Raw genomic sequence first — 21,057 nt, 5'->3', positions numbered from 1 at the left:
TGACTACAACCCTTATAATTTATTCATAGCAAGGAGATTTTAAAAATTCAGCTGAAGGCCTTCCTAAAGAACTAGGTTTTAGTCACATGTCTAAAACCATACAGCATGGGTGCCTTGCAAGTCTCAGAGAGGGGGGCATTAATAGAATCATAGAATTTAAAGGTATCTCAAAGCTCATCTAGTCTGATGCAGGAAATTCTGCTGATGAAGAAACCTACTACCACAGCATGCCTATAGAAATTACACAGGGTGGATGCCACCACTGATAAGGGCCTACTGCTTGTTGCTGCTCAGAGGGCCTTAGGCATCCAAGAAATCCAGAGGAAGTTATCAGATGATGAACAAAGCATGCGGAGAGGACCACATGGAAGAAGGACGTCCTTAAGGTACTTGGACCCCAAATCTTTAAAGCTTAAAGTGTCTTAAATTGATTAAAACAAATGGGCGTAATTACTGGATGTTCTGATGACCTTATTTATTTATTATTTAATTTGTATCCTGCCCTTCCTCCCAGCAAGAGCCCAGGGCAGCAAATAAAAGCAGAAAAAACACTTTAAAACATCATAAAAACAGACCTTAAAATACATTAAAACAAAACAACTTTTAAAACGTTCTTTAAAACAGCTTTAAAAACATCTTAAATAAAAAGTGTTAAAAAAACATATTGTTTAGAAAAAAATGTTTTAAAGAAACATATTAAAAGCAATTCCAACACAGATGCAGACTGGGATAGGTCTCAAAAGGCTTGTTGAAAGAGGAAAGTCGTCAAAAGGCGCCAAAAACATAACAGAGATGGCGCCTGCCTAATAATATTTAAGGGGAGAGAATTCCACAGGGTAGGTGCCACCATACTAAAGGTCCGTTTCCTATGTTGTGCAGAATGGACCTCCTGATAAGATGGTATCTGCAGGAGGCCCTCACCTGCAGAGCGCAGTGAACGACTGGGAATATAAGGGATAAGACGGTCTTTCTGGTACCCTGGTCCCAAGCTATATAGGGCTTTGTACACCAGAACTAGAACCTTGAACTTGGCCCTTGCTCCAGGCAACAGCATTTTGCTTCAGACAGCTTCCAAGCATGGAAAACCAGCATTTATATGCTCATTAAAAATGAGCTGCATCATATACAATGCAGAGTAGATATCAAGTTTCATAAGTCCATAGTATCTTGGCAGGTGAACATTACACAATAACTTCTGGAAGAGATGGTCACAAGACTGAATCCATATTGATTCTGAGGAAGCCCAAGGGAAATTAATCTGGAACATAAATTCACCAAATTGTGCAGATTGTGGCCATATCCACAACATACATTTAAAGCACATACTCCTCATAGAACTACAATTCCCAGCATCCTTAACAAACTACAGTTCCCAGGATTCTTTGGGGGAAAGAATGTGCTTTAAATGTATGGTATGGATGTGATGTTTGACAGAACTCTGTGGGATCAGATGACACCAGCCATGCTTAGAGAAGTAATCTGCAACTTCTGCCCACACAACAAGCTGAACATTACCACTCGCAAATCTAAGCAAGATGAGGATGTAGCAACAGTAATCTATGTATGCAGCCTAAATCATTAGAAGTCATTTGGTATCTTCATCATGGCACTTTTAGTAGGCAGACTTACTCATCAATGAATTCCGTGAACTCTTGATCAGGCAAGGAGGCAGGAGCAGCTCTGCTCAGATGAACTGGAGATTCCAGTGGCTCACTAGCATTGGCCCAGACACTTCTGACTCTTCCTGCAATGAAGACACTTATCAGAACCAAACTCACAAATGGCTGGCACTTCCTTCCAGGGTAATGCACCCTCTTCCAGCTAGTTCCTACCGAACCTATTGATATATCTGAGCAGAAGTGCATGCAACAGGTGTGCCTTAAGACTTTTCTTTCTGTCAATGAGTTTGACAGTGGCCGAGGACAGATTTTATCAACTTTGTCTAAAGCACTGGGGGGAGGGGCTGCCAGAAGCTGTTGAAGAAGAAGAAGACGACGAAGATAATGACACAAAATCACATGTGGGGATACAGTACAGCAGGGATAATAAGGGCACAGGGAGCTAAAGAAACAAAACTTTACAGGCCTTTCAGGGAAGGAAAGGACAATCATCTCTACTGGCAGCCATATTTTGTTGTGGGCAACACATTCTAGGAGGCCGCTTCCCATTTAGTTTGATTATACACCAGTATCCAATTCCATACCTTCTAACCAGAGATGAAACATTATAACAAGAAGAATTTTGTCAGATAAAAAAATTAAAAACAAGCCAAAATTATTGTATACCCTCTGCATAGAACAAAGTTATCATATATGATATCATATCCAGTAATGTATGGCTACATAATGAATAATTGTGTAGCATGGTATTATATATAATAATTACATACATGATAATTTGAGAAGATTTCAGGGTTTGGTGGATCCCCTAGAGTCTATTTGCCCTTGGACGCTGCACACCCTAGATAGCCACCACTGGTCCTCTCTGCAACGCTGTCCAAATTGCTTTGTGTTCTTTAGTGTATGTCATGGTACATACCATGGGCCCAATTCATATATCACCTGTGCCATCTGACTGCTACCAGCAAGGTAGCAAGGTGTTGTAAGTTGGGGAGAGGGAAGGAGTTGGACAGGAAAAGGTTAATGAGGCCAGAAGGACTCCTTAAAGTTTCTTAATGATCTGAGGCCAAGCACTGATGTCTGGCACATATTTTGTTATGGAAATTACAAGTAAATGGTCCATAATGACTAACTGGAGACACCTCTGGAAGATGAAAGATGGGCTGATTTCTATTCAAGCAACTGTGAAAAGGAATAAAAGAGGGTCTGCAGGCTGAGAAAGAGGCAGAGAATGAGCTCAGGAAGGCTAAAAGGCATCTTTTGGGGTATGCTCTGCTTATATATTTGTAAATAAACCCAAATGCTACAGAAACACCTTAAATCTCTAATGAGACCTGCTTCCAAATAAAACCAATCAAGGTAAACACTGCCCCTTGATCGTCTTGACACTTAGGGAAATGGGGTGAATGTAACAATATGAATTGGGCCTTAATATTATATTTCTGCTTGAATACAAATCTCCAGTTTCCCCATCTTAGCTGCAGGATTCTCACCAGTTGCTCTTTGTATGTTAGAGTCACGCAAGAGTTCACATAGCTGCTGCCTGCTCAGATGTTCTGCAATTGGAGATTGGGCCAAGCTCAAGACACCTGGGAACTCCAAGGAGATTGCACTGGAGATTTGACTAGATGAGCTTGCAAAATGTCCTGTAGGAAAGCATAAAAGACAGAAGATGATGTTATGCTATGTTGTCTTCTTGTACTTTTTTGTAGTTCATTTCTATACGCAATACTAAATGTTGATACTAAAGAGGATGTTCTGTTCAGTTAATAATTGTATTTTATAGACTGTGGGGTTTTTTTGTACATATTTGCTCTTTAAAATGTCTTATGTTGTACACCGTTTAGAGTTTCATTTAAATATAAGCGGTATATAAATTGTCTTACTACCACTACTGCTACTGCTACTACTACGAATAATAATAAATGTTAGAAGTGATCAGAACAAAGATATTTAAGGATCAGCTGCTGGATGGTGAGGCTTCTAGTGTAGAGTGGAAAGGAATGCAATGGGTTAGTGAGACAGTAGAAAGGCTGCGTTCCTACTTCTTCAAAGGGCATATCCATGCCATTTTCCAAATTGACTTTTGACATTATCAGGGTATAAGTTATTTTATGTTGTCAGTTTCACATGGCAATTCCCTTTTCTGAATCTTACTCTAGTTTACATTTAAAAGAAACAAATTCACTGAAAACAAATCTATCAAAGTCATGACAGCTACATGGAAGAAGGAGAAAGGGTGCTATGGCTAGACAACAGAGGTTATCCTTGGGCCTGTCTTCATGGAAATAGAGGTTTTATAACTAATGGGGCTATAAGCTAAGGGAAAACAGGTTGATCTATCCACTAAACAGGTGAGACATTAGCATCTGGTACTTGCTGTGTAGAGAGTATCAGCCAGTTACATACTCTGGTCGTACAACTGCTCCAAATAATGCAACTGCCTGACACAATTAACCTGGAAAGAGGAATCTGGATTGTTATTGGTAGACAACAGTACGACCCAATTTTAAATATTTCTCTAGGTGTGCAGCTCATGATATAATCAGCAGGACTGGTGCCGGAGGGTGGCCAGGTCGGGCCCTGGTTGAGGGCCCCTAAAGGGCCTCTCCTTAGGGTGGGTGGGTGAGTAGCACTCCTGTTCCACAATCCATGGCAGTGTCAGCTCCTGACCCAGCCGCAGAGTGCAGAGAAGGGGCTCCCAGGCACCTCCCCTACAATCGTGCAGGCCCATGACGCCTGCTTGCACACCCCACCTACCTCTCCCGTTGAGGTGAATGTTGGCCGTGCTGCATGCATGCCTACCATCAACCAAGATGGCAGCTGAGGCTTTCCTAATGGGCTGATGCCTCTGCCGCCATCTTAGTTGATGGTAGGCATGTGCGCAAAGTGTGGCCAGCATTTAACACAGTGGGAGAGGTAGGTGAGGGCAGGTGCCGTTGTCCCAGGCAGGCTGGTGCCCAAGGGCCCAGTCATGCCTGGCACCGGCCCTGATAATCAGGGCTAAAATGTATTGATCCTGTAGGGTCAAAAGAACAGATGTATTCAAGAACATGAGAACATAAGAAGAGCCCTGCTGGATCAGGCCCGAGGCCCTGCTAGTTCAGCATTTTGCTCTCACAGTGGCCAACCAGATGCCTATGGGAAGCCCACAAGCAGGATCTCCGTGCAACAATGCTTTCCCCACTTGCGAGTCCCACAAACTGGATTCAAAGGCATACTTCCTCTGACAGTGGAGGTAGACATAGTCATCGTGGCTAGTAACCAGTGATAGCCTTATCCTCCATGAGTCTAATGCTCTTTTAAGGCCATCTAGGATTTTAGCTATCGTCGTATCTTGAGGGAAATAATTCCATGGTTTAACTATGCATCTTCAGTCTTCCAGCATTTGGCTTCATTGTATGACCCTGAGTTCTAGTATTATGAGAGAGAGAAAAAAACTTGTCTACTTTCTCTACACCATGCATAACTGTAGACACCTCTAACATGCCCCCACCTTACTCAGCTTTTCTCTAAACTAAAAAGTCCCAAATGCTGTAAACCTTCCTCATAGGGGTGTCTGCTCCAACCCTTTGATCATTTTCTGAACTTCTTCCAGCTCTGCAATATCTTTTTTGAGGCAATGCAATCAGAACTGTAGACAGTACTCAAATGCAGTCATACCATAGTTTAGTTTTCTTTATAGTCAACAAGACAGCAACCTTTGAGCTGTGCATGCAAAGAGAGTGACGGAATTTCCCCCAGCAGAGGAAAGGGTCTGAGATATGGCTGGTGAGACCTACTTCTGTGGGTGTAGCAGACAGGAGTTATGTGAGACTCACCTAGGCAGGCTGGAGTGCTCCGTGTTTGGCTAGGAAGTCTTAGCAGCACCTGGCTTGGGACTCCAGTGGGCTGCTGCTCTGTTGATGAATGGCTGGGGATGCTGGAGATGGCAGCACTGTCAGACTGGCGACTGTACCCACGAACTGCATAGCGACTCCCTGGGTACTTCTCATCCAAAGGACATATCAGCAGCTTTGCCAGTTTGTATTCCAAGTAAAAGAGAGTCCTAGCAGGAGATAGGCAGCAAATGGAAGCTCCAGAAACTGTGACAGGTTCCAAGCAAGAGGCCACAGAACAGGCCCCAAAGCATAATTCTAAACCCATTTTACCACTTAAAAGATTATTTCAGGTGGTGCACTCATCATATTCACAGTTACACTATTAGGTTTTTCAAATTAAAAAGGGGGAACTATGAGTCATCACTCATTCCCCTCTTCAGAAAGGCAACTCACATTGGATATCTATGATAGAGACATGGAAAAATTGCTCTCCTATCTTAACATGGGGTTAATGCTGGTAAGTTCTATCGTTACTACCCAAACAGGGATGGAGCCCTTCAGATTGCTGGACTCCAGCTCCCATCAGTCCCAGCCTGCATGACCAATCCTTATAAAAAGTCAAACCCATAATTGCTGTTTATAAATGTTTTATACATCTTTGTAAGGCAGAAGTTCAAGAGCTTAGAGAGGTGTGGAATAAGGAATTAGAAGGTTTCACATAGCCTAAACAATGGAAAATTGCTTTAGAATCTTTAGTTTTTAAATTGAAATTGATCCAGCAAAATTAATGGGTATATCAGACTCCACAACATCTGTGTAGGAAAGCACTGTCTAGTACAGATAGATGTGGGAGGTGTAATGCTGAAAATGCCTCATTGAGGCATATGATGCGGGCTTGTCCAGTGATATATTCTTTCTGGTCTGAAGTCGCTGTCCATATCAATTTTGTATTTTCAAAATGCTTGGTATTTGCAGATGTTCATGTACTTTTAAATTATATTCCTGTGAAAGGACACCAAAAGTGGATTTACAAGCCTTTATGGCCACTAAGAGACATACTTCAAGCCTGGAAGAATAAACACACACCAACTATTACACAATGATGTTAGAACCTCATTGCCCTGGCTACATATGAACATATTTCTTCAACATGTCAATCTCACGTGGACACCTAGAGGGTTTATATTAACTTCTGTGTTTAGCTTAAGTTGGATGTACTTGTTGGCTATTATATCCTTAACATGAACTGATAGTGGAAAAAGAATATTTTTCTTTTTCTTTCCTTTGTTTTTTCTTATTCTTTTGATTCTCTTTTTTCTTCTTTGTTAAGTTTGCCAATAAATTTTTTTTTACAAAAAGAATGATGGGAATTGTATTCCAATAACATTTGGAGAGCCACAGATTCCCCATGCTTGCACTAAAAGTTATTTCTAGATTCCTTCCATTGGAAATGCCTTTGTGAATTGCATTTGCAAATGCCCAAATAGTTTATTTCTTGATTTACATCTCAATCCTATGCAAACCTATTCATAAGTTCACTACAGTCTCCCATAACTGCAGCCTTAGGCAGATTTGCTATGACACAGTTTGACAATATCTATTAATGCCTTCCTTCAAACTACAATCTTTGCCCTTTGATCTGAGATGCTTGACATTTGGCTATTACTTATGAAGGAAGGAAAAGTACACACTCAAATTACTATCCTCTTTGGTAGGCTCCATGTACTGCAATGCTATATGGAAGATTGAGATTCCAGGGCTCAGTACTGCTTCTGAAACTAATTATGGGACCCAATACAATATGGGATGAAATTAAGCACAGGAGCTAGTGGCATTGTAATCGTAGTAGTGGATGTAACCAGGCCAAACAAATAAACTGGTGGATGCTGTGTTCCTGGGAAGAGACTCATTCATCTGTAGAGTAAGTAGATCACACACTACATGACATTCAATGGCTTCAAGGCTTCCTGTCCATCTTCCTATTTGCAAGAAACAAATGACTGTAACAAACTTGACACACAGGAAGTCACAGCAGCAGCAGCAGCAGCACTACCACCACCACCACCCATTCCCCAAGCATGGAGAACATTTGCAACATGGCAACTCAATGGAAAGGCAAGAAATAGCAAAGGACATTGCATAAAAGGCAGGAAAATACAAACAGATTCAGTTGTTTTGAGATGTTTTTAGTGTTTTGTCCTTTGTTTGCCACTCTGGGCTCCTTCTGGGAGAAAGGGTGGGATACGAAGTTTAATAAATAAATAAATATATACTCAACCTTTGAAATGGGAGGAAGCGCTCCTGCACTAACCATCTCAGGGCTTTTTCTCTCTCTGTATCAGTTGCTCCATAGCAAGGAGAACTTGGCCCAACTTGCAGCTGGCTGGGACACTCCAAGAGGAAGCCATCCAGCTCCAGTAGCCGTCCTGTGAGCCGGTCATAATGCAGTCTAAGAGGGAAAGCCTACTTAAAAGATAAAAAGCTTCCCTTTAGGCAGGAAAATGACAGAGGCAGACCAGTCTGCAGAGGTCACATTTAGTTCTATGAAGAATAGAAGTGAAGACAGTCATAGGCTGCAAACACATACCACATTTAAAGCATATTTAAAGCACATGGCTTCCCCCTTCCCCGAATCCTAGGAACTGTAGTTTACCCCTCACAGAGCTACAATTCTCAGCAAACTTAACAAACTACAGTTCCTAGTATTCTTTGGGGGAAAGCCATGTGCTTTAAATGTATGATGTGTATGCAGCCACAGTATTTTTGAGCCATCACAACACCTGGCTTTCCAACTGATGGTACAAATGTACACACCAGAACGTGGAATGCTGGAGTGGCAAGCAAATAAGCACTTAGACTTGCCTTACTCTCATGCATCAAGTATAATACCTAAGGTTACCTCTTTAAAAAAAAAAAGTGCAAATATGTTTATGAATAGCTTCATTTATGCTTCAACTTTTTTTAAAAAAAAACTTTTTTTAATAGTTCCTTGAAGATGAGAAGCCAAGAATGGCCATGTGATTTAGGATTGTGTTATCCCAACACCTGCTTCTTAGCCTCGGGTACCTTTTAACAGACAAGTTCAAATTTGCATCCATTTCAATTATTAACAGCCTAATGAGATGCAACACTAATTGTGTGAATACAAGCAGCATGCCGGGTTTCTGTAGCATCAATAGAATTGGCTATAGTGCTTATCCTTCCCTCCACACCCAATGCAGATCCCAATGAAAATTCCTCCCTGGAGCTGTTATTAACCCTAGGAGTGAAACCTCCATTGACATCTCAGGGGAGGGAGCAATTTTGATCAGAATTACAGTGGGAGGAGGGGAAAGGATTACCCCTCCCAACAGCCCTATAGCCAGCCTTCCTTGTTAGGTGGGGCAGGCACTTTTCCAGGTGGAGTATTTGGGGGGAAGAGGTGCACATGCCAGCCAACCCCCCCCCCAATGATGAAGAGGATGTGAGGGCCAGGCCAGGAAAAGGCACTGCAGTGACCTTCCCAGTCACTCCGCCTTAATCCAGAGACTGCGTTAATTTACATGAATAAAGTTTAATCTGTTGAATTGTCTCACCCTTCTTTGAGAGATCCCCAGGAATATCAGACTCAAAAGCTTGACTTTGCCTACAGCTACAGTCCCCTTTCTTCTGTGGTCTGTCCCTGTGTTCTGATTCTTCATGAACTGAACTACTTTGATAAAGACAGTGAGCTCCTGAGCTTGGCTTTGATGCTGCTTTAGGTATCTCAATTTTAGATTCCACCTGAAAAACAAACTTGTCCATACTACAATTTTAAGCAAGGGCAGAGAAAAAATAAATATTTTAGGGTGTGTTTGTTAGCTCCTCCTTGAGAGTCCCTCCTTCTAGTCTTGTTCCTGGCCTTTAGATTTTCCTTCCTGTTGGACAATCAAGGGAAAAATTTTAACTGGCTGCTATATAAATGATTGGTTACGAAATAAATGGTTGGTTACAACTGGTAACAAAATGGTTACAAACTGAGGAGGGAGGGAGGGAGTGAAGGAGGGAGGGAATAGAGAGCTGAAGAGGTCAATTATTCCTAGGCTTGTGTCATTGCAATGCCATAATAACTGAAAGCCAGTGTGGTGTAGTGGTTAAGGTGTTGGATTACAACCTGGGAGACCAGGGTTTGAATCCCCACATAGCCATGAAGCTCAATGGGTGACCTTGGGCCAGTCACTGCCTCTCAGTCTCAGAGGAAGGCAATCGTAAAACCACCTCTGAATACCGCTTACCATGAAAACCCTATTTGTAGGGTCACCATAAGTCAGAATTGAATTGAAGGCAGTCCATTTCCGTTTTTCATATAAATGACAAACTAAGCAATTGGAAACTAATTGTGCAAAGCAATAGTAGGGGGGGGATTAACCAGTTGATGAGTTATTTTTCTGTCCAGAAACCCTGAAATGGCCTCATGCTGAGCTGCATATAGTGGGAAAATCAGAAATTAGGCCTGAGTTATAGCTTAGATATCCAGCCAGCTAGCTAGCTAACTGTAGTGTACACAGCAATATTTCTATTCCTCTATTACTGTTTTTATCCTTTGCATCAACTAGTCAAGAAAAAGAAGCCAATATGATTGTGAATACAGTGAGTGCTTTTAAAGGGTAGCCATTTTTAAAGATCACTTTAAGTTATCTCTTTATTTCACCCTTTAGCAAAAAGCACCCAATCCTGCTGTGCTCATTATAATAACTGCAGAATAAACAACTCTTACTTTTTACTGCAGGCAAACAAATATGCCTCTTTATTACTTGCTTGGTAGACAGCACAACTCAAAATGAAAAGCGGAGCAAAGGAAAGTCCAAGGGGTGGAGTCTAACTCTAGCCCATAATAAAAAGTTCTATATTTAACTCTTCAAGGGTCTTGCTACTATACAGACTGCTTTTTCGCGATCACTTAAGTAATTATAAGGCTACTGTGATCATAAAAATCCACCCTCAGTTAGGGAAATTCTTGAGTGAGCAGAGACTTTTGGGGGTTCTTTCAGATGAGGCTTTTGTTGTGCACTCACTCTGCCTTATTCACTGATAGTTTCATAGGATCCTATTCTTAAATTGTTCCTGTTCTTAAAAGAAGCTATCGTTTTTAAAAAAGAGGTTGTCATTGTCCGTCATGTCACAAATTAAAAAGAAGACAATTTCTCCCAAAAATCCTAGGAGGAAGCACATACCCCCTGCCTCCCAGCCCAGTCCTGATCTCACAGGAAAATAGGAAACTACCTTATACAAAGTCTAACAATTGGTCCATCTAGATCAGTATTGTCAATATTGACTGACAGCAGCTCTCCAGGATTTCAGGAAGGAATCTTTCCCAACCATACCTGGAGACACCAAGGATTGAACCTGGGACCTTTTCACATAAAGCATGTGCTCTGTCATTGAGCAATAGCCCTTACCCATAAATCTCTCCACCACCAGCAGTTATTTACATTTTTTCAAATAATGCACATGTGTAAATGACCAAGTTTCTCTCTCTGAGAACGACAGCAAGCCACAATGTATTCTTCTCATCCAGCCAATACCCTCAGCAACAGGCAAAGGTGTAAGCTCTACTCACAGGCAGAGCCAGAAAAGCATTGAAAGTTTCCAGAAAGAGGTCATCGTAGGTAAGCAGCTCCTCTAGAAGCTCATGTTCTAAAAGAAAAACAAAAATCAAGATGGCAGTATAAGACATTGAAGTTTACAACTCTCAAAAACCTTTGCAGCATTCAGGATCAACAATATATCACTAGAGGGTAGGCTATAAATTAAAATTTAAAAGACATGAACGTCAATTAAGGAGAGATTTAGTACACAATAAGATGCACTTTCCTACTTAAGTCTCAAAGCTTCTTTAACTATATAGCAAGACAGAAACTGACAAAAATGTTATCTTGATTTTAATGGTATCTATCTGAATGCATTCCTTAATTTTGGGCTATATTTGTATACACTTTTGCCTGTTTTTTCTCCACATTTCAATAGGGGCAATAGGTGGGAGAAGAAAGTTAGTGGAGTTTTGTTGGAAGCAGACAGATATAAAGAGGAGGCACAACAGAAAAAGAAAAGTGAAACAGGAATAGAAGAAGAAAACTGTTCCTTTTCAGGCTGGGGACTTCCATAAAACCCCAATCCAAGGGGCGGCGGTGGGGGGGGGGAACAGACAGAAGCAAGTAAAGAACCAAGTGCACCATGTAGGGAGAAAGACTGAGATGGAAAGCAAGACATAATGCTCTTTGGAGAATACACACAGAAGAAAAACCTTGATACAGGCTCAGAATATAGCAAAGCTCAACAGACAGACCTTAATGAACATCAAAGAACAAACACCACAGGGAATCCATATGAATGCATGGAATGTGATAAGAGAATCTGTCAGAGCACATCCTTTACAAGGCATCAAATCATTCACACAGGGGAAAAAATGAATGCTCAGAGTGTGAGCAATGTAAATGACATTATAAAGTTCACACAGGGAAGAAATTATAAAACCTGGAGTGTGAAAAGTCAGTGCTTGTCCCTTTCTAGACATAAAAGAATTCACACTGAAGAAAAAAATATTTAAATACTCAAACTGTAGCATGATTTTTTATTATATAGGACACCTTAAACATCATTCACTTAACACAAGAGAGAATTCATATAAATGCTTTGAGTGTGGAAAGAGTTTCCATCAGGAGGAAAATCACATGAATGCTTGAAGTATGAAAAGAGCTTCAGTTACTAGACATCAGAGAATTCACAAGGAGAAAAGCCATATGAGAACATAGGAAAAGCCCTGCTGGATCAGATCAAAGGCATATCTAGGTCAGCATCCTCTTTCCCATAGTGGCTGTCTAGATTCATATTGAAAGCTCACAAGCAGAAAATGAGGGCAACAGCACTCTCCTGCAACAAGCATTGTTTTCCAGCAACTAGTACACTGCCTCCTATCTTGAAGGTAGAGTAATAGCCATCATGACTAGTAGCCATTATTCATTAGTAGCCATTAGACTAATAGCCTTGTTCTCCATAAATTTGTCTAATCTCCTTTTGAGAGTTGTCTAAGTTGGTCATCACTGCATGTTGTGGAAGCAAATTCCTTAGTTAACTATGCACTGTGTGATGCAGTACTTCCTTTGTTCTGAATCTCCCACCATTCAGGATGGCCCCAGATACTGTTATAAGTGATGGAGAAACACATATCCGTATCCACTTTCTTTACATCATGTGTAATTTTATTCATATCTATTGTCCTCCTTTATTTGCCTTTCCCCCCTTAAATAACCACAAACATTGTAACCTTTCCTCAGGTGAGAGTTGCTGAGGTCCTCTGATCATTTTGGTTGCCCTTTTCTGCACCTTTACAGTTCTATAATATCATTTTTGATGTGTGGTCACACACACATTTGTATAAAGGCATTATATATCAATAGTTTTATTTTTTGGTCCCTTTCATCATGATCCTTATCATGGAATTTGCCTTTTTCGCAGCTGCCACACACTGGGTCAACATTTTGAGTTGCCCACTATGACACCACAATTCCTTTCCTGACCAGTTACCACCTGCTCAGATCCATCAGTGAGTGTAAATGTGAAATGAGAGTTTTTTGCTCCAGTGTGCATCACTTTACACTTGCTTACATTGAAGCACATTTACTATTTTAATGCCCATCTCCCCCACCGGTTTGGAAAAATCATTTTGGAGCTCTTTTCAATATATTGTTCTTTTTATGACCCCAACCAATTTTGTGTCATCAGGAAATGTGGCCACATCACTGGTCACATCTGCCTCCAGATCATTTATGAACAAGTTAAAAGCCACTGGTCCCAATACAGATCCTTGAGGGACCTTACTTCTCACATCCCTCCATTGTGGGAAATGTCCATGAAAACACACATACAAGGGAGAAGCCATATAAATACTTGGAGTGGGGAAAGAACAGTAGTCATGGGATAACTCTCCCCACATCAAAGAATTCACACAAGAGAAGACATATGCACTCTAAGCATATGGCAAAGATTTCAGACAACGGAGGCAGACTGTAGTGCACATTGTTATGATATCCTGTTTAAGAACATAACAACATAAGAAGAGCCTGCTGGATCAGGCCAGTGGCCCATCTAGCCCAGCATCCTGTTCTCACAGTGGCCAACCAGGTGCCTGGGGGAAGCCCGCAAGCAGGACCCGAGTGCAAGAACACTCTCCCCTCCTGAGGCTTCCGGCAACTGGTTTTCAGAACCATGCTGCCTCCGACTAGGGTGGCAGAGCACAGCCATCATGACTAGTAGCCATTGATAGCCCTGTCCTCCATGAATTTGTCTAATCTTCTTTTAAAGCCATCCAAGCTGGTGGCCATTACTGCATCTTGTGGGAGCAAATTCCATAGTTTAACTATGCGCTGAGTAAAGAAGTACTTCCTTTTGTCTGTCCTGAATCTTACAACATTCAGCTTCTTTGAATGTCCATGAGTTCTAGTATTATGAGAGAGGGAGAAGAACTTTTCTTTATCCACTTTCTCAATGCCATGCATAATTTTATATACTTCTATCATGTCTCCTTTGACCCGCCTTTTCTCTAAACTAAAAAGCCCCAAATGGTGCAACCTTTCCTCGTAAGGGAGTCGCTCCATCCCCTTGATCATTCTGGTTGCCCTCTTCTGAACCTTTTCCAACTCTATAATATCCTTTTTGAGATGAGGCGACCAGAACTGTACACAGTATTCCAAATGCGGCCGCACCATAGATTTATACAACGGCATTATGATATCGGCTGTTTTATTTTCAATACCTTTCCTAATTATCCCTAGCATGGAATTTGCCTTTTTCACAGCTGCCGCACACTGGGTCGACATTTTCATCGTGCTGTCCACTACAACACCGAGGTCTCTCTCCTGGTCGGTCACCGCCAGTTCAGACCCCATGAGCGTATATGTGAAATTAAGATTTTTTGCTCCAATATGCATAATTTTACACTTGTTTATATTGAATTGCATTTGCCATTTTTCTGCCCATTCACTCAGTTTGGAGAGGTCTTTTTGGAGCTCTTCGCAATCCCTTTTTGTTTTAACAACCCTGAACAATTTAGTGTCATCAGCAAACTTGGCCACTTCACTGCTCACTCCTAATTCTAGGTCATTAATGAACAAGTTGAAAAGTACAGGTCCCAATACCGATCCTTGAGGGACTCCACTTTCTACAGCCCTCCATTGGGAGAACTGTCCGTTTATTCCTACTCTCTGCTTTCTGCTTCTTAACCAATTCCTTATCCACAAGAGGACCTCTCCTTCAAAACTAATTATAGTAATAGTGCTGACATAGCAGGGAATCCATATGAATACTTAGAGCAGTGTTGGGGAACTGCATCCAGCCAGTCAACCAGAACTTTATCTTCTCTCCAAGGGCCAACATTGACAGTGGACGGGACTCTTCACCTGTCAATCACTGGTGGCCTGTTTTTCTTTGAAATCAAACTGCGAGAGCAAAGACTCTGCAGGTGCATCAGCTACAAACCCCACTTTCAGCAGAGAGCCACGTCTTTACCTGCCCCACACCTGATCTCAGGTTTGGGTCAGGGGACGTCGTTTGGCCAAAATGGCCCTGTGGGTTAAATGGGGAGGCCTGGTGTGTCTAATTAGGCCCACAGGTTCCCCACCACTGGCTTAGAGTATGGAAAAGCTTCAATCACAGATAAAACACCACCTTCACAATAAAGAATGCACAGATAAGAGAATCCTGTGAATCCAGAAATGCTAAAAGATAGAAAAAAATCAAGTAGAGCAGAAAACTTCACAAATGGATTCACACTCACATGAATGTGTATACATAAACAAGAGTTTTTCTGACTAATAACATCTTTTATTACCAACACAGAATCCACACAGGGAAGAGGCTGTACCAATGCTCAGACTGTGGCAACAACATATATGAATCTGTGAACTGCATTATACATAAATGTCAGGTCCCAGCTGAGGGAGTCTTCATTACAGGATGACCAGCAGGCTCCAGCCTTACATCCAGGCTCCATCTGGGGGCGAGGAGCCACAGTCCTGTGATAAGGCTGAGGAAGAGCCATCCACACTCAGAGCAAGTTCAGCCTCTGACATCAAGGCCAAACAAGTTCCAAGCCCAAGGGAGAGACATTATCTCAAATGCCATATAGAACCTGGCCCAACTGAAGGGAAGGAGTCCTCAGGAACAAAGGCCTTCTCAGGAGTAAGACCCTCATCTCGAGGAGCCCTTTGGCCAAAGGACGTTGATAGGAGTCAGCTAAGGATGGGGTGAGGTTCCAGCAGCTACAGCTCAAAACTCCCAGGGCTAAGCTGGAAGAGCTGCCAGAACAACTTCTATGAATCAACAGTGTACAGTACTCTGCCTGTTAGCTGATCTCCTGCTGGCCCCAAACCTGACTATGGACTGCCCTGGATTTGCCTATTGCCCTGCTTTGCCCATGGACAGATTGGACCCTGCCCTTGGACTGCTCTGACTTTGTTGTGAACTCTGCTTGCTTGGACCCTGATCTTGGACTGGCCCTGGATACTGCTTTGCTTGTTGCCCACATTGTTGCTGCTGGCAAGGCCCCTGTTTACCCAGAAGCCTAGTGAGAACAGAACAATGAATCTAGAAAACAAGCTTCAGTTGGAGCCATTTCACTCTTATGTCAGTCTTACAATTAGACACTCACTGAGTTACCTTTAGTCGCATAAGCCTTGTCTCCTAATGACCATATGAAGAGGTTAACTCTCTGAATATGGAGGTTCCGTTTTGATTGTTCTTTTCCTTTTGTGAATGTTTCACCTCATTTTGAAGCCATTGGGCATCACCACATCTTGTGGCTGTACATTCCATAAATGCTGTGTAAAGAAGTACTTCCTCTTGTCTGTCTCACATCTGTTGCCAATCAGCTTTATGGAATGACCCCAAGTCCACTTCATGCATCATTCTATAACTTCTTAATCTTTCTAAACTGAATATCCTCAAACACAGGCTCCTTTCGGCAGCTACAAAATCAGATCTCTTTCTCCTGTTCTTGACTACATTGCCAATCTCTCAACTGTTTTCTAAACTCTACTCAGACATATGGTATTTTGTCTATTCATCATGAAAGGCCACTAGGCAACAATCTTGCCTCTATATCTAGAAACATCAGCTCACTGTTACTGTCCATTAGCAAGCCATTCTTAATCTGCTCTGTTCTGAAGGAAACTTGGGTCTCTAAGTACCTGGTCACTTACCTATCTATAGCAGCAATTACTGGTCTGACAACTTTACAACCTTTGGTATATTGCCATTATAGAAAGTCTGGCTGGCAAAGTTTAGACAAATGCTTGGAAAAATTGTTTCCATGATATAGATGTGCAGACAAATGATTCACTATATTATAGACTTCACATTGCAAAATGTGTCTGTTTGCTGCTGAATATTAATGCAGTAGTGATATTAACCATTATGTGTAACAGTTGCTGACAGCTAAAATTAAATATTGAACATTGTTAGATCGTATTGATTTTGGCTTTAATGTGGGTTTTGGTAATTTATGTCGGTATATATATATGTTAAAGTTTTTTTATAAGTGTTTAAGAGTGTTCCAGTTTTCATCTTGGCCATGTGGGAAAGTCTGGGGTTGTTCTCTCCCCATTTGTTTTAAAGTTGCCAGTTTTAAAAGTCTTTTTAAAAAAGGTTTTGGCTTCTGGGAGAGGGAAAGGTTGTTGCCTAGCCATCATACACTACTGTTCTCTAGATCATCTCTGTAGGTGTTTTTTTTCCCAGTGGGACAGTCCTTTTCAGTAAAGCAAAGCATATATGGGATGGATGCCAAAAAGGGAAACTTGCCATTATATGACTATTCTATGGCCATAGCTGCATTCCAGCTCTGTCCTCCAAGTATGAAGTTTACTTTAGAAGACTCGCCCTCCAACTCATCTGCTTATCCCTGAATCGCACCATTATCTAGAAGAAATCATACTAACCTGTTCCTGGACTCTTGGTTCTGGGCCCTTCAGTTATGTGCATTTCATGGGATATTGTGAGGAAGACTTTGCTACTTCTCCTGTTTGCTTCCACTCAACTGAAGCTCTGTTTACTGGGGAAGTGTATGCAGTTGGTGGCAACTGAGTCACTGGGTGGAGCAAGGTAGATTTCTCAATCTTCCCAAGGACCTGTTTGTCCCCCGCAGAGGCTGCTCTGCAGATGGTTTACAGGTGAAGTGCTAAATAGCCCTCAGCCCATCAACCTGAGGTTTAGGCACCTCCCCCATCAAACAGCAGTTGCTAGGCTGAGCAATTTTCCTTCAGTTACTGGGTGGCAGAGCAAGTCATGGCTTCTCAAATACTTCACTTGCTTTTGTTGCACTGAACAGCTTAATTCCAGTGTCAGCAAAAGATCAGTCTACCCAGATAATGACTTCCTGGCTGTATCTACAATGAAGGGTAACTTCTTTCCATTCAGTGCAGTTTTCACTTAACACTGCGTGGGATGGTAGCAGTTATGTCACAAACTGTCTGGTTGCTCCAAGGTTCTTGCATTAAGGAAAATGCTGTATTCACATTTTTATTATTATTATCTGGGAGCAAAGGGATGCATGAGAATGGTATGGTTTCTGCCATCCTCCCATGATTACTTCTTAAATGACGGCCAGGGAATCTGCCAAAACTCACCTCTGGATGACCATGCTGTAGACAGCATAATGCTGAAAAGCTGCTTGCTAACAGCTTGATACAACTGCATGGGAAACTTCCTTGGCAATGGGCATCAGGACAGTCCTTAAACAGGAGTGAAAACCTTTTTTCAGCCTAAGGGTTACATTCTCTCATGGCCAACCTTGCAGTGGCTACATGGGAGTAGTGGGTGGAACCAGAGGTCAAACTGGATGGAGCATTCCAGGCATGCAAAAGCCAGAGCTTTCTACACACACCTACATGTACACATCTCTCCATCCAGGCAAGCAACAGGATGTATTGCAGTTCAAGGACACATTCTAGCCAGATAAACACACTTGAGAGCACTTGAAGAGCAGAGCGGTTGAGGGGCTTGGGGAGAGCCCTGGGAGCAACCATCAGCCCTTGAGCCTGAGGTTCCTTGAAAATGGAAATGGACTGCCTTCAAGTCAATTCCGACTTATGGCAACCCTATGAATAGGGTTTTCATGGTAAGCAGCATCCAGAGGGGGTTTACCATTGCCTTCCTCTGAGGCTGAGAGGCAGTGACTGGCCCAAGGTCACCCAGTGAGCTTCATGGCTGTGTGGGGATTCAAGCCCTGGTCTCCCAGATCATAGTCCAACACCCTAACCACTACACCACACTGGCTCCCGAGGTTCCTTACCCCTCTTAAAATATATCCTGTCCTGAAAACTATGCAGTTGTGCATTATGATGTATTACTATTGCATTTGTGTTTAAATGGGACTCTTTAGTATTTCTATGCATTTCCCCATTATGGAGGCAAGCTTGCACAAAGTAGAATCTAGAAAATAAAATTAGAGATTGCTATTATTTCCCTTTAACCCCATGAGAACGAAGGACAAAGAGGCAGAGGAGATAAAAAAGCACACCAAAGGCTTGGCCTATAGAAGGTAATATCTTCTCTGTGGATTTCACATAACCATAGAGTTACCAGAACCAGAAAAGGGAAATTTGCTCCTCCAAGAAGCTGGTGCTTTTTCCAGCATTTCTCACAGTTCTAGTGCAAGCAGCATATATGAAGAGGCTACTTCAAAGCTGACGTGGTAAAATAGTAAAATTTATGCCAGATACACATCAACTCATCAAAAAGAAAAACCACCCTATTTATCATAATCAATACACAAACATAATCAATACTGAAACTTACCAGTAGGTGACAGTCTTGAATCTTCAGTCATTAGTCTTCTCTTACCATCTCAGTTAGGGGAATATATCAGTATAATACCGGGAGACTATAATGTTGCATTGGCAAGTTATGACTTGTACAAAATTACTGATCAGATCTCACTGTTCTCTGACTGGATAATGATACTTTTCCAAATACTTAAATGAACAATAATTGGTCTTAATATTATTAAGTGTTCCTCTTATACCAGAATGCCACTGTTCCATAGACGATAATCATTTAAAACATTTATATCCTGTTTTCCACTTCTATCTTGAGATACCCAAAGTGGCTTACAGGCTATTTTTTAAAAGCTATTTATTTATTTAAAATTATATCGCACTCCTCCTCTGAGACGACTCCAAATTAATGATAATACAAAAAATACACACACCCAAACCATGAAAATGTAGTTATACAAATCCAAGACCCAAAGAAAATCAAAGCTATAACAAATTTAAATGCCGAGCTGCCACATCAAAGGCTTGTTAAAATAGAAATAGTCTAGCTAGCCTGTAAACACCAAGGAGAGAGCCACATTGTTCTCTTGGAATAGGGTGTTCCACAAAGTGGGCACTACCACAGAAGCCTTTTCCTGTGTCACCATTAACTGAACCTGTGATAGTGGCGGAATGTGGAAAATGACCCTCATTATTTTAAGTGGACAGACATATGGAAGGATATGGTCCTTTAAGGATCCCAGTCTTAAGCAGTGTTGGGTTTTAATAGATTTTTTTCTCTTTTCTTTTTCCACAGCAATTAACACAAGACCTGAATGTCAATTTTTAAAAAAAACGATTTAGCAATACTAGGACACAATCAAAGCTGCACACATACAAGGATTTGGTTAGCAGAGTAAGCAAATGATACTCACACCTGCAGCTGCTTTCTGAACCAGAGGACTCTTCTTCAGTAGGGACATAAGCATTCATGAGCTTATATCACATTGCTGGACTGATATTTTTCTTTAAAATACCACTTTTTATTTAGAAAAGAAAAATCCTTCTTTACCCGTTAAGAATAATGAGATATTAATAAATAATATATATATATATTAAGGAAGTTATCTGAGATGACTTACCCTCAAAGAGGTTCTATCCTGGATCTTTACTGCAGGAGATGGCAGGTCAGGCATGCTTTAAATACTCTGTTGCACCATAACTTGCAGCTAACGCATTAGTCAATTAAAGAAAGTATAAATCCCTGTGATGGGACTAGGATTGATCTATGAGAAATTTCTTTCCTCCCCTTATACTAAACCAAATCTAAATTAAGTCCTAATCCTGAAGATATTTGATTTTAAGCCCAACAGAGAAGCCCAACCTGAAGTTGCAAGCAAAGGTTGTTATTCTGATATGTGTTTTTCTGTTGTCCTTCAGCCCTGAGAGCATCCATGAGAATGCTTGTAAATTTAAAAAGACCAGCAGTATTTCAAAGCTTAGAATAGGCACAAAGCACATTTACAACCAAAGGGAAAATAAGAGGGGGACTTTAAACAAGCAATGAATATTCATATAAGGTCATGGAAGTAGAATTAGACATAAAGAACTGAAGAATGCAAATTAAAGTTGATGATTGGCATTCAGCCAAGGTAGATAACATATAATAGTTATAGTTCCATAGTTCAACAGGATTCAGCAGTTCCATACAAAAGCAAAGACAGCCTTGTGCCTTAGTTCAAAAAACAGCACTGAGTCATTTGACCAGTGACATTTCTGCCAAGCCATATTAAAGACAAAACTTGTTCAAAACAGTCTCTGTCTTAAATACAGCTAATTCAAATTTGCTGTATT

General features: G+C 41.3%; 1 protein-coding gene across 5 annotated transcripts in view; it reads right to left on the bottom strand.

Moving 5' to 3' along the window:
* Positions 1-19,322, bottom strand: part of LOC133383691 (uncharacterized) — a 44,653-nt gene extending 25,331 nt beyond the window's left edge. For 3 of the 5 annotated variants that reach the window (XM_061624864.1, XM_061624868.1, XM_061624865.1), the window contains exons 1-6: positions 17,389-17,455; positions 11,019-11,095; positions 7,719-7,903; positions 5,441-5,667; positions 3,113-3,265; positions 1,630-1,744 (exon numbers count right to left, since the gene is read on the bottom strand). In XM_061624864.1, the coding sequence (XP_061480848.1) occupies positions 1,630-1,744; positions 3,113-3,265; positions 5,441-5,667; positions 7,719-7,903; positions 11,019-11,095; positions 17,389-17,431 (800 nt within the window). In that variant the 5' untranslated portion in view covers positions 17,432-17,455. Of the gene's footprint in view, positions 1-1,629; positions 1,745-3,112; positions 3,266-5,440; positions 5,668-7,718; positions 7,904-11,018; positions 11,096-17,388; positions 17,456-19,246 lie in introns of those variants that run through there. The other 2 variants (XM_061624866.1, XM_061624867.1) reach the window with 2 other exon arrangements.
* Between the last annotated feature and the right edge of the window lie 1,735 nt (positions 19,323-21,057).

This window comes from Rhineura floridana, chromosome 4 (assembly GCF_030035675.1).
Source record: "Rhineura floridana isolate rRhiFlo1 chromosome 4, rRhiFlo1.hap2, whole genome shotgun sequence".
In the NCBI taxonomy this organism is placed as follows: domain Eukaryota; kingdom Metazoa; phylum Chordata; class Lepidosauria; order Squamata; family Rhineuridae; genus Rhineura; species Rhineura floridana.
Note: the sequence above shows the minus strand (reverse complement) of the source record. Positions and strands in the feature narration are given on the sequence as shown.